General features: G+C 37.7%; 1 protein-coding gene and 1 long non-coding RNA gene across 2 annotated transcripts in view; one reads left to right on the top strand and one right to left on the bottom strand.

The window, feature by feature from the left end:
- The window catches only part of LOC112155034, a 64380-nt gene that overhangs the window by 26773 nt on the left and 20886 nt on the right, over window positions 1-16721 (top strand). The gene's annotated exons all lie outside the window — the stretch shown is intronic.
- The window catches only part of ntn4 (netrin 4), a 30306-nt gene continuing 15150 nt past the window's right edge, over window positions 1566-16721 (bottom strand). Inside the window, exons 5-10 of the mRNA XM_024286383.2 lie at window positions 16442-16627; window positions 9227-9440; window positions 7992-8086; window positions 7562-7630; window positions 4204-4377; window positions 1566-2547 (exon numbers count right to left, since the gene is read on the bottom strand). Of these exons, the coding sequence (XP_024142151.1) occupies window positions 2408-2547; window positions 4204-4377; window positions 7562-7630; window positions 7992-8086; window positions 9227-9440; window positions 16442-16627 (878 nt within the window). The 3' untranslated portion in view covers window positions 1566-2407. The remainder of the gene's footprint in view (window positions 2548-4203; window positions 4378-7561; window positions 7631-7991; window positions 8087-9226; window positions 9441-16441; window positions 16628-16721) is intronic.

The raw sequence follows: 16721 nt of genomic DNA, 5'->3' as shown, positions 1-16721 counted from the left end.
ATTAAATTTACAACTTTAAACCTCCTAAATTTACAAGAAAAAAAACGTACATCCACCTGCCTAAAACAATTTTTACCAGCAAAGTCAGAATAATCGCTCAATAAAATAAGGAATAAAAATGGATTGACTGGAATGTTCCATTGCTGCAGAGGGATGGGGGAGGACAAAACATTTTCACATAATTGGTGTTTTTTATGACATAGTTGAATGAAAATGGGTGTAAAATATATTTTATACACTTTTATTAAGTGTTTAGCTCAGGGCCCCAGAGGGTTGGGGGGTCCAACCTTTGCTTAATGGTAAGTCCTCCCCTGGAGGAACCATTCTCCCTCCTCATTGCAGAACGTTTTTAGTAAAAAAATACTCAAAATTATATTTGAAGCTCAATTTTCTTAATAAATGTCCTCAATTATAAGAAAATGCTACAAGAACATGTTAAAAATATATATATATATATTTATTAAAGTAGTAAAGAATGTCTTTGCTGCTAAAAGACAGACGACTTTTACAGAGCAGATGTTTTGTCCATTTCATAAAGTTGTTTTTTTAATATTTGTTCATATTTATTTAGTCTATGTTGTGTCAAAATAGAAAAATAATTTTATAGTGTCATAATAACTCGTATTTACAGCAAATTAATTACATTGGGGTGTCTCCTGGGATTTTTAAAAGTAACAAGTGCTGTATTTACCTATGAAGCAGTTTTACGATTAATATTGGGAGTACAAGTGGTAGAAGTCCAGCTAGAATTCATGTAGAATTGTTGAGCTAACTATAACAATGTTGTTTAAAAAGTTGATGGATTTTAGTGATAAAACCTAAAATTCCTAAAAACAATTTTTGGTCAAAAATATCTTATTTTTTGCACTAGATTTATGGTAAAAAAATAGTACCATAAACACATTTAATTAACCACTTCAGAAAAAAACAGATTTGCAACACTTAATTCAGAAAGTGTAACAAAACAACAACTTTATCTGATCTTAAAATCTTCTTAACACCAAGCTAACCTGTTCTAATCTATGGGAGGAGTTGTCACTGGTTATCTAAATCCGATAGAGGAAGCAAAATCATCATAACAAGAATAATCACGGGTGATAAAAGATTCTTTAGAAACAGAAGTCCTAAAAAAGTATGCTCAGCCAGTTTTACACCAGTACAAACCAAAGGTTACCTTTTTGATTTCCAAAATTTTCCTACTTTAAATAATTTATATTGACTGTCGGAAATTTAAACAGCAAATATTTGTCATTATTCTTTCACAAAATAAAATAAAAAAAGGTTCAAAAATAAATGAATAAATATTGAATGGATCTTTACTGAGATAAGGTTGATCCATAAAACTCATAATTGTTTTTTGGATTTATCTGACAAAAAAACTGCTGTTCTAATCGTTTTTTTCATGTAAAATTCTTAATTTGGTGGAAAAATGTTCATCAAACTTGTCTTTCTTAGGAAATTTGATTTAATACAATTGGGTTCAATCAAAAATCAAGTTAATTTAACTGTGGATTTTTAATAAAAAATGTTTAAGCCGAAAGTAAAAAAAAAACAAAGCGACACAATAAAAGAGAAATAATATTTATATAGATATATACAAATAATACTGTACAGGAGCACAAAGGAAGGAGCAGGAGCTCATAGGAGATGTGTTGTACACATGACAGTGATAAACATGAGATGGATTCAGGCTTAGACAGAATCTTCAGAGACTGTGCTCGTATTTTAGCGCCTCAGCCTCTAGTGCTCACACAGTAACAAAGGCAAATACATTCACGTCCAGGGCAAAACCCATTTACTCCGATTTCATCACAGGCGCACCTGGATTGACTAAGATTTATCCACCTGTAGTGGCTTGTATGGCTTGTTCTGTGTGCTTTGCACATTGCGTGTGAACTACTTACATACGGCTGGCTCTTTGAGAGTGTGTCCACTGTCGGGACAATGGACGTGGTATATCTATAGTGTGCTTAGAGTGGGCGTTAAATCCTTCTTTCTTTGTGTGTCCGTGTTTTCTCAGTCCAGTTTTAGGCTAAAGTGCTGCAGAACAGAAAGAGCAGTTTGTCTTTGCCTTTTCAGTCACTCAGGTCGGACATCTGCAACAGCAACGGTTCTTCCTGGAATCCCACGCTGGAAGAACAGTTTATCAGATGCAAGACGTCTGTTTTTATAAAACAAACCCGCGCATACTTCTGCTTGTGCCGCTGTTGACCATCTTGACAGAGATGGAGGGTTCGTTCCTCTCAGTTAGTTCAGTTCTCCAAAACTGGGATTTTTTTTTAAATCCACATGCTGGGAGTCAGGAAGAAGAAAAAAAAACAAAGAGAAGAAAGTTGCTGGGCTTTTGGAAATCAGAAACAGTCTCATCTGTCAGAAAAGTCGTTCCTCCGGGGCCGTGTTTGTCCTTCTACCAGTTGCAGTCTTTCTTTAGCATTGTGAGGACTTTGCGGCCCAAGCTGGCCTTCCAAGGCTTCACGAAGCTTTTCATGTTCACCAGGAGACGGCCCTGTTTGCGGTCCAGGTAACCCGCCACCAGGTACTCCACACCTGGAAAAACAGTCAACATTTCAAGAAGCAACCAGAGATTTACACTCTAAAATTTTAGGTTAGCGCTACACTGATACAACTGCCATTAAGTTGCATCTGTGACCGTAGCGCTAACCTATGCATCGGCATTTTCAAGATTTCATTTAGCTGCCTGATTGTTTTGAAAATCGTTTCTGGTGGTTGTGAATGTTGACGGTGGCAGTCAGGGATGCAGAATGGCCCATTTTTACTTATATACCTGCTGGCCAGTGGCGTTCGATATGGTGCTGGCCGGCGATACCGGTGTTGGTACCATATGTGTTCGGCCTGCAGGATCGGTAAGGGGGCTTGCAACTTGATGACGTGTAAGATCACGATTAGTTTGGACCCATAGACGACCATCATGTGATGTAGGATGTGACACTCAAGCGCCATTACGAAGCTTCGAGTCTTCCAAAGTAAAGAATGGAGGTCTGAACAAGTACGCAAAGAACCACAAAAGGGGACGCAATGTTTTACAGTCAATTGCAAAAACCATAACAACAAAATTATCCCATCGAGAGGAATCATCACATTTTATTAGAGAGAAATCAGGCTGGGAGGCGTAAAGTGGGTACTAGTGAGTAGCAAGCTAGTTTGGTTCATCGCCAATGTCTAAAACTATATTTATTAATATTTATGGTTTTAAAACATGGTTGATGTTATTCTCGTGTAAATACCAGCATAAAAACTTTAACACCATAGCTTTAGTTTCAGTGTTGTCGTTCTGTGAACTGCTGTAACTCTTCAACCGTTTCACGCAATTAACATAATTCCAGTGGATTCTGAAGCTAAGAAGAGCAGCTTTGAGCTGATCTGTAGAGATCTAGTAGAGTGCTTACGTAATCAACATAATTAACATAAAAAAAGCAACTAATCGTGTATTAAATTAGTCGTTGACTATTTTATTAGTCGACATTGTCTCGACTAATCAACTCATATTGGCAGCTCTACTTTGAACGAGAGATATTTGTACGACAGGGCCAAATATTTTTAGGCCTTTTCACACCAGACAAACTGTACCGTATCCAAGTACATTTGAAACCAGAACGAGACGTGTTGGAGGGTTGTGCGAGTTGTGGGTCAGAGATATTCTGAAAGATCTGGTGGTATGTCACATGCGGATTTCCCAAAATAGCTGGGCATAAATCCAATACATAAACCAAACTGTAAACCACTGTGTTAGAGGACAGACCCAAGAGAGCGTTTTACAATATTATTAGTTTTATGTACTTTATTTTTTGTGTGGGTCCAGATGTTGTACCAACTACTAGAATCCATAAAATGACTTTTTGTCTGTTTGAAACATTGGCATACAGAAAGGTAAACCTTTCTTAACATTTTGCTGCTTTCTCTTTCTTTATAACATTGTATTCATAGCTTTTAAAGTAATATTTGACAGTGAGGTTTCCTGGTGTGTTTTGCTCAAAGGTGATACGGGAATAAACTTTGATTTTCCATCAGACTTTTCACTTTAAGGACTCAGTGACAGATTCAAAAAGTTATCAAACTACAATTTTTTTCACTTGTTTATAACAATACTAACACGTGTCTACAGCCACGCCTCCCTTCATCTGATTATAATACCCTTGAGACCAAAGAGTTCGTCTTCTGTCCTTTCATGACGGCGTTGCTCACCTGGGTTGAGGATGGGGCAGGTGCAGCCCCGTGCAGTCCAGGACTCGGGGTAAAGAGTAACTCGACCTCGTTGGATCTTCATCTTGCTGCTCTGGCTGAGAACCTTCTGAACTTTGACCTCCACCTCTGCGTGGGAGCCTTTATCGTGGGCCGTCAGGACCTTCACCTTCAGCACTAAAGGGCAACAAGTCACAAGGTTTCAACATTAAGGAGATCGAAAATACACACACATAATAAATGTGATACCTTTATGAGCTAGATGGAGCGTAAGGTTACAGAAAAAGCCAGACGTGGAACGGTGATGAGAAACTGACAGTGTGTGTGTTTGGTGTCTGGACGAGCTTCAAAAGACAGTTTATCAGATCCTGGAACTTTCATAAATGCAGCTGAAATTCAGATGAGGTTTCCTTCCTCCCCGGGGGTTGGAGCTGAACTCGTGATTGCTCTAAAGTTTTTCATATTTCATGAAGGCAGCCACTAAATGTGATCTTCAAGAGGTCCACATCTTTGCTGAACACCTAGAAGTCCCTGCCAGAAAATGTGATTTAATGCCTAAAGTCAAAACGCTTCAAGTGGTTTTTGGGAACTTTTGAAACAAACTTTCAGATTTTTCCTCACCCGTAATAATCGCAACATTAAATGATAGTTAATTTAAGCTTTCATTTTTGCCAGTAACATGTCAGCATATTGACTATGGCTAAAAGAACAACAAAAAAACAAAAATGAACACACAAATTAGTCATTTGAATAAAGGAACGCATAGAAATGTTCCATTGAGGATTTCTTAGTTTTTCACACCCAGGTGTTCATTTTTCAGTTAGTTAAAAGAATAATGTGTTAAGATGGAATACAAAAAAATGTGTTTGGATGAAAAAGGAACAATCACCAAAACATAACTTTGGAGGTTTTAATGTTCAACTAAATTCAGTTAAACTCAGCTCAGGAACACTAAATAAAGATGCAATGTCTAATGCTACAGTTACAACTGCCACCGAGCGATACGGAGGCATCAGCTCAATCTTCAAGATTTTATGACGCCAGACTTTGTTAGAATAAAATAAAATAAAATTAAATTAAATTAAAAAAATAAACAAAATTAAAAACTAAAATAGAAAATAGAAAAAAATAGATCAGAATAGAATAGAATAAACATAAAATAAAACAGTACAGAATAGATCAGAATGGAATAAAATAAAATTTAAAATTTAAAAAACAAACGTTTTCTTAAATAAAATGAAAAAGTACAGAATAGAACATAATAGAATAAAATCAAATAAATTAATATAGAATAGATCATAATAGAATAAAATTAAATAAAAAATAAAAAAACGTTTTTTAAAATAAAATACCAAAATAGATCAGAATAGAATAAAATAAAATAAAGAATATAATAAAATGGAATAAAGTAAAATAAAATACAATAAAAGAAAAGAATAAAATAAAATACGATAAAATAGATTAGAGAATAGAGACCTCCTCTAGTCTTAAAGCGGGGTTTTGAAATGATTTAGAGATGTTGGCTGGATGACCTCAAGGATCAGGCCGAAGGGTATGAGGTTAAAAGGTCAGAGATGTATGTCGGGGTTTGACTGTGCAAGTCAATTAGAAATAATCGATGTAAAGGAGACAAAAGAGGAGGGATGTGTGTTCTTGGTAAAAGCCTTGCAGATTTGAAGACGATTCAGGAAACGTTTGTTAAAACTGTTCAAAAAAAGAGAGTTGCAATAATCTAAACAAGAAGAAATAAAAGCATGAATACGTTTTTGAAAATCGTTGGCGTGGTCATGAATGTAGATGGCAGCAGTCAGGCATCAGGGATGACGCAATTACGAAATCAGGTGACAGTTGGGTGGTGTCAGCCAGCTTGCTGGTTGACAGCAGCTCTAATTGGATAATGTGTAAATGTCTGCAGATGGAAGCCGTATATATCAATATATAAAAAAATGTATCCATATTCATATCCATATATATTTATAAAAAGCTGATCATTCTACACCACTGGTCATTCTCAGATTTTGATCACACATTATAATCTCGTCAGTTTACAAATTTACACATTTTTAGAGATCATGTCTCCCAAGAAAGCCCCAGTTCTGTCTTCTTTGTATTCTTCTCAGTCACCGTTGTGCTATCAACACCATTATAAGTTTTGTTCAGCATCAATGTCTTCTCCTCATTTAGACCCACAGTGGTCGGGATCGCCAGATTGACGTCTGGTCATCTCTGGGCCCCTGGTTCAAGTCAACAGTCCTCATCGAGTTCCCACACATTGTAAGAAATCGTATGGTGGCAGTGAGCAGCACAGGGGCAAGGGAGTGGCAGTCTGAAATTGGGCGATCATCAGACAATTATGGGGACCTTATGGCTCGTTTCCAAGGACTGGACTTTTGAGCGTTTCCATTACAAAATGGACTCATTAGGTATGACCGACTGGTACCATTTCTGGTTCCCTGTTGATTGTAGGTCCTTAGAAAAATGGAGTGGACCTGTTAGGGCGGAGCTTCTGTCGTCGCATGATGTAACGCATTGATCGGTGGAAAGGTTTTACGACAACAGCAAGCGTCCGACCAGCCCTTTTCCTGACTCAAGATCCAAAGTGAAAGTTTTGTCCTCTTTTCAGCTATATTCTTCTTCGCCGCACGCAATCTTTTTGCAAAGAATAATACATTATTCTCCCTCATTTGCGGGGGTTGGGGACTGGAGACACGCCAAATCCACTAATGTGGATACACCGCCCCTCCCCCCGCTTCCATCTCACCCAACCCCCACGGCCGAAGAATGTCTGTTACCGATCCATACTCATCAAAAACACTTCTGATCTTTGTAAAACATTTATTGAAGAACATTGGAGTATTTCTCAACATAAAGATTTTTTAAATTTAGAACAATAGACTGTTCCGCAGTGCAGAGGCCGGCTTTATCCATAATAAACACCTGCTCTGGATTATAAATGCTGCCTTCCTGCCCCCGGACTGCCATCGCACCACCTCTAAATGGGTCCTGGCGGCCACTGAAAAAATTGTCTGATCGGCGTAAAATTTTTTACTTTTTCTTAAAACCTCCATGGCCACCAGAAGCGTGTAAAAATCCAACTACTGCCTCTCGATTACAAATGCCGTTACCTGTCAAATTTGCTGAAAATTTAGCTTTTAGGTCACCAGCATCTTGGCAGATGTGACCGTAACTAATAAAAAGTTTTTTTTTAATCTGCAGCAGATTTCTCCTCAACCCTGAAGTTTTAAAAACAGATTTTCTGGATTGGATCTTTAGAGTTGTATTCCTCCGAGAAGTTTGGTTCAAATATGATTCAAACAATCAAATAAATGCACTTGTGGAGTGTGGCAGAGTGAGCTCTTACCGTATGCATAATTCATGGTGCAGAAGAGTTTGCTGGTGGTCAGGACTTGCTCCTTGCATTCACATTTCTCTGTGGAGATCACACATGTGCACACATTTATAACAGCCTGTGTGGTTGTATGTAGTGGTATGAGTCCAGTGAGGAATGCCATTGAAAGATGCGGTTACAGCCCATCCACTGTTGCATCAAGAGGCTCCTATAAGACTTTTATTACTTAACCCTTTAACACTGGAGCTCCAGTGTTTATGTTCTTTGATTTAGCGGCCCGCGCCGCTTTTCTCCTTCAGAATTTACTGAAATTATTGTGTTAACGGTTGAAAAGTTCCACTACGTTAAAGGTTTTGTGTTTAAGTGTCACTGGCGATGCCTCAGGTGATAAAGGGTTGACGCATTCATTCATACTGTGTCATAGGACTCTGCTGTGTCCCACCTGAGTAATGGAAAGCAGAGAAGAGTTCGTCCGTCCTGAAGATCCTTGACGCCTCACTGGAGTTTCCCTCCAGGTTGTTCGGGTCCAAATCAGGCCTAAAATCCAACATCAGAACCTTAAAAATCAATCTGCAGAAATCACTGATACAGCTACTCAAATTGGCGGGGCCAAATTCTACATTTTCCGCCCCATCCTGATGCATCCACTTGTAAAAAAATAGATCTATAAGCATCTTAATTTTCCTCGTCTGAGCTGATGTCTGGCTCCAAATTGTACGCTCCAATATTGCGTGGTGTTGTTTTGCTATGCTAATATTAGCTTGGTGTTGTGGAAAAACTATAAACTAGTGTAAGAGTGTAAACAAAGGCTTTCGTAGGATATTAGCGGAGCTAACTTCTGTGCCAACAGTCCCATCTACAACCTAGAATCATATTTCTAACAAGCTGCAAAAAATATGTCTTAAAAAACTAAACAGACTTTTTGATTTTGGCTAAAACTGCATAATCATAATTAAAAGATCACTGGGAACTATTTTATAGTAAAAAGAAAAACTCACTCCAATGAAAATGGTGTTTTTAACATGTTCTTGTAGCATTTTTCTCCTGATGCAGGACATAAATGAAATAATTTAAGATTAAAAACAGCATTTCTGAGAATTTCTTTATTATTTGTGACTAAGGCGTTACTGTATGATGCCAGGTCAGTCTCATAATTCAGAAATGCACACAGTCTATGTCACAAATCAATACACTCCAATTCATAAATCTAATTTTATGCACACATGCAATATCATTTGGAAATGCTCTCTAAATGTTTCACAAATACACAATAAGTGTTTCATTAATATGCATACTGTTTTTCACAAATGTACACGGTGCATGAGGGTTTGCATTTGTGACACAGACTGTGTGCATGTCTGAATTATGAGTCGTATCTGGCCTCATTATTGTTTTCTTAAACTGAAACTAAAACTAAAAGGACAGTTTTGAATTAAATGAAACTCTAGATATTCTATAAGTGTGCACTTTTATTTAAAACATCCACCTAATCAAAAATGTGTCTTTTGTACATAAAACTATGAGGTGTTTGAGAAGTAATCTTTTGATAAAACCACGATTTCAACATTTTTTGGATCAAATGTTTGAAGATTAAATTACAATTGACATATTTGACTGGATATTCCTGCTCCAATGTGACTCTAAATTTAAAATCAACACAGGAATCTTTTGACTTACCCGAACATGCAGTCTCCTGTAAACGGGTCGCAGTCTCCTGCACAGTCGCACGGGCGGCAGCCGTACTCATGAAAGCCCCAATATCCCACCATGCACCTGTCGCACTGCTCCCCCCCGACTCCAGGCTTGCAGATGCAGTTTCCGTTGGAGGGGTCGCACATCGAGCCGTCAGTCGAGTTGTAAAGTATGGAGCCCATAGGATGACAAGTGCATGCTGGGAAAGAGAAGGTTGGAAAGAAATGTGAAGATGAATCATTTTTGGGAAGAATTTTTTTAAATAAGTTAATTTAAATATTTCATATTCCGCCTAATAGATATTACCCATAAAATACTGAATTACAAACATAAATGTCTGTTTTGTTCCATAACAAACGTTGCATCATCGTCTGTTCTTGTTGCAGACAAAAGCCTCTATCTTCTTCTTATCATCTTATCGTGTTTATAATTCTTTCTTTATGACATAACCGTAATGATTACAAAGGACCTACACCTAAGTCAGAAGCCCTTTGAAGGTCTGTCCCAGAGTGAGGTCTGGCAGACGTATCTGTGAGCTCTAAGGCTCAGACGCACCAACGCAAACAGAACAAGTCTCTCTCTCTCCTTCTCCCTCCCCCGTGTCTGCTGTAATTGTGTGCTGATAGAGTGTTCTTTAAACAACCTCCAAAAACAATATTCTAGCACCATTACTGTAACGTCCACCCATGTTTCCACTGGCAGTTTCACCCATAAATCTGTCCTTATCTTACAGGGGGAGGAAAGGGGGGCTGTGTTTTTACCGTTTCTCTTCGGTTTTTTGCTTCTGTTTTTTCACTAAAAACAAGTTTAAAATAGACCAGACACTTTTTTTCTTTCTTTTCGTTAAAATTAAGCCTCAGCTCTAAATCAGGAGTTTCATTTGCAATAAACTTTCAATTCAAACAGTTGGCTTCAAAAAGACGAGAAACAAAAGTCTATACCTAAAAAAATTAAAGACTGCAAGCAAGAGAGATAAAGAAGTGGTACTGTGAAAACAATCATTTTAAGAGAAAAAGCAGTTTCTACTTCCTACACACAAAAACACACAATTTTTAAATGTAGCAAATTATTGATCCAATGTTTCACTTTTTACAGAGTATTTGTTAAAATAGATACATTTGGAAAGTTTCTGTTTTAGAAACTGTATTTATATAAATGCTTTCCAGACAAAATGTAAAACGCCAACAGCTATGGAGTCATGACGGGGACATTTAACATATACAACGGGGAGTCATCTGCAAAGAAATGATTCAGAAAACCTCGATGATGATGGAAATAGGAGTTTGTGTAAACTGCAAACTTAAAATGCTAATAAACAAACAAAAAAAAAAAACGTAACAAACACCATCAGTAGTTTTTGTTTTACATTAAATACTTCTAAGAATACATGCAACTTTGTGGGGGGAAAAGCCTATTAATTATTAAGGAGCTCTTTATTTGGCAAATACCCAAGTCGTTGATCTCTAACAAACCAAAGTTAACCAAATTAGAAAAAAATAAACAAAAAAAAAAGTTTATCGCCCTTCTTCCTCCAACTGAACTGTAACTGACCCAGGTTTGAACTTGTATGTTTTAGGGCTTGGCAACACTACAAAACAACAATTTGACCAGAATTCACATATTTACTGTAAATTGATGTACTGCTTACTCATTAGTCAAATTTTCCTCTAAAAAACTGTTTTTGGTTATGAAAAACACTTTATTAAAAAAAAAGAGAGTTATTTGAAATTAACAATATAGAACTTCTATAGTCAAATTATGAATTCTTAGTTTAAAAATGTTCAGAAAAGTAAAAATACAAGAAATTGATCTGCTGAATTGCATTGTGAAATGCATTTTTTATTTGATTGATCAATTCTTAGAAGCGCAGTACTGATATGTTCCAAAGTTATCCAGTAGATTTTCAGTTGATAGAACTTATAATACACCACTGTGTTCTAATGTAATGTCTCCTTTAAGAGTAATATCAGCCTTCCAGATCGCAAAACCAGACAGAAAAAAATTCCAGGAAGAAAACACGCGATAGTGTGAACCTTATCATAAGAAAGACCTGAACAGCAGCCATAAAAACATGGAGATGCCGTTTGTATTTTTCACATGCACACAAGGCCTTATTGCATTTCTGCTTATTAATAATTCACAGAAGTCAGAAGCTCAGCTCTTTGCAGAGCCCGAACACGTGTGCTCGGTGTTGTGTCAGTTCAGCTCGTTAGTTTGCATATAAGCATGAGGATTTACAAGCATGCGAGGGGTCACGTCATGACTCCTGCAGGTAAATAGTGGCTACAAGCGTCGTGCTGACACAGAAAGTGACACCTGCCCGAACAACTGCTGCAGACAACTATCAGTCCCCTTTAGCTACGCTAGCTGAGGTTGACAAGAGACTTTTTTTAAAGGCTGGAATGAAAAAAATGCTTGAGTCGGAGGGAAATTCCTCGGTTTCAGTGAAATTTCACGAGCTGAACCTCTCCGAGCACGCCGTCGCCACTTTCTACCCATCAATCAGCTGACGGTGATTATCTGTAACCTCTCAGGTTGGAGCTCAGGTGTGACAAATCTGCCAAACCACAACCTAATCACTGAAACTCAAACCTCACAGCATCCCAGCTGCTGCAAAGACACTTTTGTCTACGAAGCCGTCAGGAAAAAATGTGAAAAAAGAAACTAACCCCGTCGCTCTTGATTTATTACCAGCTCATAAAACTTCAAGCAAAAAGGAAAAAAAAAGACTGTAAGAAGTTTAGTAATGTTATACCTCAGGACTTATTCTGTAACAGAGGAACACATGGGTTGACGGTTTCCTTTTCGCTCATCAGTTCCAGCTCTAAAATGAGCTAAGTATGTAGAATATTTAATTTGAACTGATAAAATTGCCTCAAAACAGTAAGAAATCATAGATTTAGATTCCATTTATTTAATATGACGTTTCTTAAGAAAAAAAGGCAGCCAGCTGATGAGACATTTGGCGCAGAGCAACCCCACCCCACTTCCCATTACAGAGAGCTCTCCCTACGAGCTTACAGTCCGAGCAGGCGGGGTGGAGGCAGAGCAAGTAGCTTGTGGCCTGCCCTGTGTACAGTCATTTCTACATCACAAATACAATCTTTTTCAAACTGCATTTTTTGTCTGCTTCTAATTTACAATAATTTCAATTAAAAAAAACACTTAGAAATGCACATTTAAGCTAGATCATCTTAATATATGTCCTCCCAATGAGTTATATATAGGCTATAGTCGCTAGCTTGTTTGGTACACAAAGTTGGACGCCATATTGGATATGTAGAGATTGCCTGTTTACTGCTGTGCTATAATTATACAAACAAAGCTAGAAAAACAAGAATGTGACTTTTCACAAGTAAATTATTACTGTTAGCTGATAGAGAACTTCTAGAAAACATTTTAGAAAGATCTGAGTGAGTTAGATCAATAATGAATGTTTAGTCTATTCAAAGTCAATGGAAGCTTTAGACTTCACACTATTTCTACATTTTCTGGCAGGACCACCGATAGTTTTTATTTTAAGGAGGATGATCATGGTATTTGTATGCGTATTCGACGTCAATTCAGACCACAAAATGAGCATTTCATGGTCATTTTACTGTATCTGATAAGTCGTATCGTCCAATATGTATCTTTACGTATCATGAGCAATGACAACAGACTAGCGTAGCATCTCTAGCAATATATCTCATTGTATCCTCCATTATCAGAAAATGCCACAAGAGCATGTTGGAACACTATTTTTGTCAGAGCGGGTCTATAATTGGTAACATAAGTGAACCAAATCATTAATGTAGTTCTAATTCCCTCCCAGTCCTAAATATAAATGAATCTGGTCATCTATGAGCTTAGACAGATTGAATGTGGGGTGTAGCACGTGTTTTAAAACAAGCGTGTTTTTATTCCTTTATTAAAAATGTAATCAGTTTAAGAGCTGCTGGATCAGACATATCAACAGATACCGGTATCAGCTTAATCATGTTGACAAAGTGCCAAATACCCGAGCTGATGGAGCTTCAAGTCTTCAACCTGATTCTGCAGTATTGCTGATGATGTCTTATCTGTTAATAGAAATAGGTCAATCATCCCGACAATTCTTCTTTTGTCTGTCGTTACCTCTGCGTCTCAAAGAAACTGTGTCTGATCTGGGGTTCAGCCCACACACATCAAAGGTTCCCAACATAATCCAAATGCGTTCCAGATTTTTTTATATTCTATGTTAAAGTTTAAATCATCCTGCTGCTTCAGGAATTTATCAGCTGAACTTGATGCTGGTTAAAGTACATCAGTACAGGCCTGTAGACCACACAGACGGTTGGAAAGGGTTCAGAAACGGTTGGATGTCAGGAGTTCCATTAATCCTTGCGTAGTTCAATACCATATGTTTCTTATAAGGAGCTTTTTTTGTGAATGCGAATCTCTTTGTACCAACTTTGTTTTGATTTTTTTACAATAATCCACCATGTCAGATACCTCGTTATGTTACAGTTATTGCCAGGAAAAAATAGCTAATCTGACACTTTTTATCTACTCCTGTAACATTTTATCAACACATTTCTGGTGGAATGTCTTGTTTTTAGATACTCAATGGTTCTTGCAATCTTTATCTTAATATAAAATGACATTTGAATCTGAGTGAAAGCTGCAGGGCTAAGATTAGTGGCTCAAATCAGGCTGATAATCAGGAGAACGCGGCCTCTGCTGCATGTTTATGGATGACTATCTCTTATTTACTTAAGACTTCTCGTCAGTGGAGGAATGGATTGTTGCTTGGGCTACTACTCCATTCACCCCCTGCTAAGAACAACCCTAACACATTTACAGCTCCTGACAATAATTACCCACATCACATCTAGTCACATCTAACAAACAACAAAAATGGAAAGGACAGGCAGGAGGTCTTGAGTCAAGACGAAGGAATGCCGCCATCTGATGATTAACTACGATGTAAACCTTGGATAGAGCGTGGAGCGCCAGAGCCAGGTGCCCGTCAGGATTCAGAGTGATCCAGCAGGTCCTGGCTTGTGATCCTTGTGCTCGGCATTCCTCAAGAGAATGAGAGCGCTTTTCTACAGCGGTGAGCTTGAGGTTGATGTTTACAACGTGTTGTTGCTGTGGGTTATTTAATCGTGTTTCCTGACATTCCACAACGTCTGGTACACATACAAATTAATCTTTCTGAGGCAAAATAACCACAATAATGATAAAATTCAGTTTTTATCATTCATTCTGTTAAAACATTAGGATTAGGAAAGTTAAGGTTATTATATTAAATATGTACAGTTAAAGCAATTGTAGGTTTTATCAAGATAGAGTTTTACATTGAGTTTTTTGACTTAGAATTGCTATTATTGCCACTCACTAGCAACTTAATTCGGCACACCAGTCCAACTGCTCATTATTGGAAATTTCTAATCAGCCAATCACATGGCTTTGGTTGTTGGTGCCAGATGGCTGCAGGGATTTTCATCCACAACCATCTCTAGGGTTTACAGAGAATGGTCAGAAAAAGAGAAAATATGCCTTGCTGATGTCTGAGAACGGCCAGACTGGTTCAAGCTGATAGAAAGACAACAGTAAGTCAAATAACCACACCAAGGTCTGCAGAAGAGCATCTCTGAAAGCACAACAACCTTGAAGCAGATGGGCTACAGCAGCAGAAGAACACATTGGGTGTCAGTCCTGTCAGCTAAGATAAGGAAACTGAGGCTACAATTCACCAAAACTGGACAATAGAAGACGGAAAAACGTTGTCTGGTCTGATGAGTCTCCATTTCTGCTGCTGCATTCGGTCAGAATTTGGTGTCATCAACATGAAAGCATGGATCCATCCTGTCTTGTATCAAAGGTTCAGGCTGATGGCAGTAGTGGAATAGTGTGGGGATGTTTTCTTGAGGATCATAGAACCAATTGATCCTGGTTTCAGCCTACTTGAGTATTGTTACTGACCATGTCTATCCTTTTATGACCTCAATGTACCATCTTCCAATGGCTACTTCCAGACTTCCATGGCTACGACATAAAGCTGGAATCATCTCAGACAGGTTTCTTGAACATGATAATGATTTCTCTGGACTCAAACTACCTCCACAGTCACCAGATCTCGGATTTTGGCATTATGGATGTGCAGCCGACAAATCTGCAGCAACTGATGCTATCATGTCAATATGGACCAAACTTTCTAAGGAATGCTTCCTTGTTGAATCTATGTCACCAAGGACTAAGGCAGTTCTAAGGGTAAAATGAGGTCCAACCTGGTACAAGTAAGATGGACCTCATAAAGTGGCAGGTGAGTATAGATTAAAACCAGACAAAAAACTGAAAGTATTGCTTGCTATCTCAGGAATTTTCTGACAGATAGGTAAGTACATCGTTTAAGTGCTTTAAATCTTGCCAAGAAGGTACAATTCTCTGCAAACAAGTTTTCATGTGCCTCTACAATACATACAATACTACATACATACCCCTAACTCTCAGCCTAACTTACTAGAAAGCTTTAAGAATGTCAGAAATTGGGGCTCAGTATCCATGTATATACAGTACTGACTATAGTCTATAGACACAAAAATATGTTATCTATTTTAAGACTGATGGGGATCATAAGTGACAACATAGTATAACATTTGGTATGTAAGGACAGAATTGTTGTAGTTTTCTTTCATTGTAGCCCCAATAAATCAATCTATACATTTAGCTTTATGTTTTTCCTAAGTCTAGGACATGTAGGATCATCCTATCTTGGAAAATGACCCATGACAAATTTTTTGAGTCAAAAGTATCAAAGTTTACTGTTAAAATTTCCATAGATTGAACTACTGGCATTGAGAACTTCAATCTTGTGATTTAACTTTGAGCAGCAGTACCTGTTTTTAACTCTGGGTGTCAGGGTTACATGATATCCTATACATTTTACCTATAGAAACTAAGGGCGGATATAGATGATGTAATGCTATGGACCCACAAACAATATCTATTTCTCAGAAATATACAAAAGTAAAATCTGGAAGAATTGTCTTTGTACAACAATTTTCACAGCATATCACAAATTGTTAAAATAATTTTCAGAAACTTGAGGATCTGATCGTTTTCTATTTCTATTTCTTTATGGATATACATTCTTCTATATTAAATCAAATCATAATAGTTTTAAAAAGTAAAATGTAGTCAAAAATGAGACTCGTATTCCAAAGCTTCTCTTACGTTTGCAAGAGTCCGGTGCAGTTTGGGGTCTCCGAGGATCTCTGTAGAAGCCAGCTTTGCATTTCTGACACTGACGACCTTCTGTGTTATGCAGACAGTCGCATACGCCTCCACTCCGCTGGCCAGACTCACGCCACGCTGTCCAGTCAAAGCGGCAGCTTTGAGCGTGCCCGTTGCACTTGCACTCTGGCAAAGACAAAAGACATTTGTGAAAACTCATAGTTTGGCTCCCTGCTAAAAAGAACTGCCTGATTTTTACTTCATGAACTCCATAAATTTC

Source organism: Oryzias melastigma, linkage group LG23 (assembly GCF_002922805.2).
Source record: "Oryzias melastigma strain HK-1 linkage group LG23, ASM292280v2, whole genome shotgun sequence".
NCBI lineage: Eukaryota > Metazoa > Chordata > Actinopteri > Beloniformes > Adrianichthyidae > Oryzias > Oryzias melastigma.
Note: the sequence above shows the minus strand (reverse complement) of the source record. Positions and strands in the feature narration are given on the sequence as shown.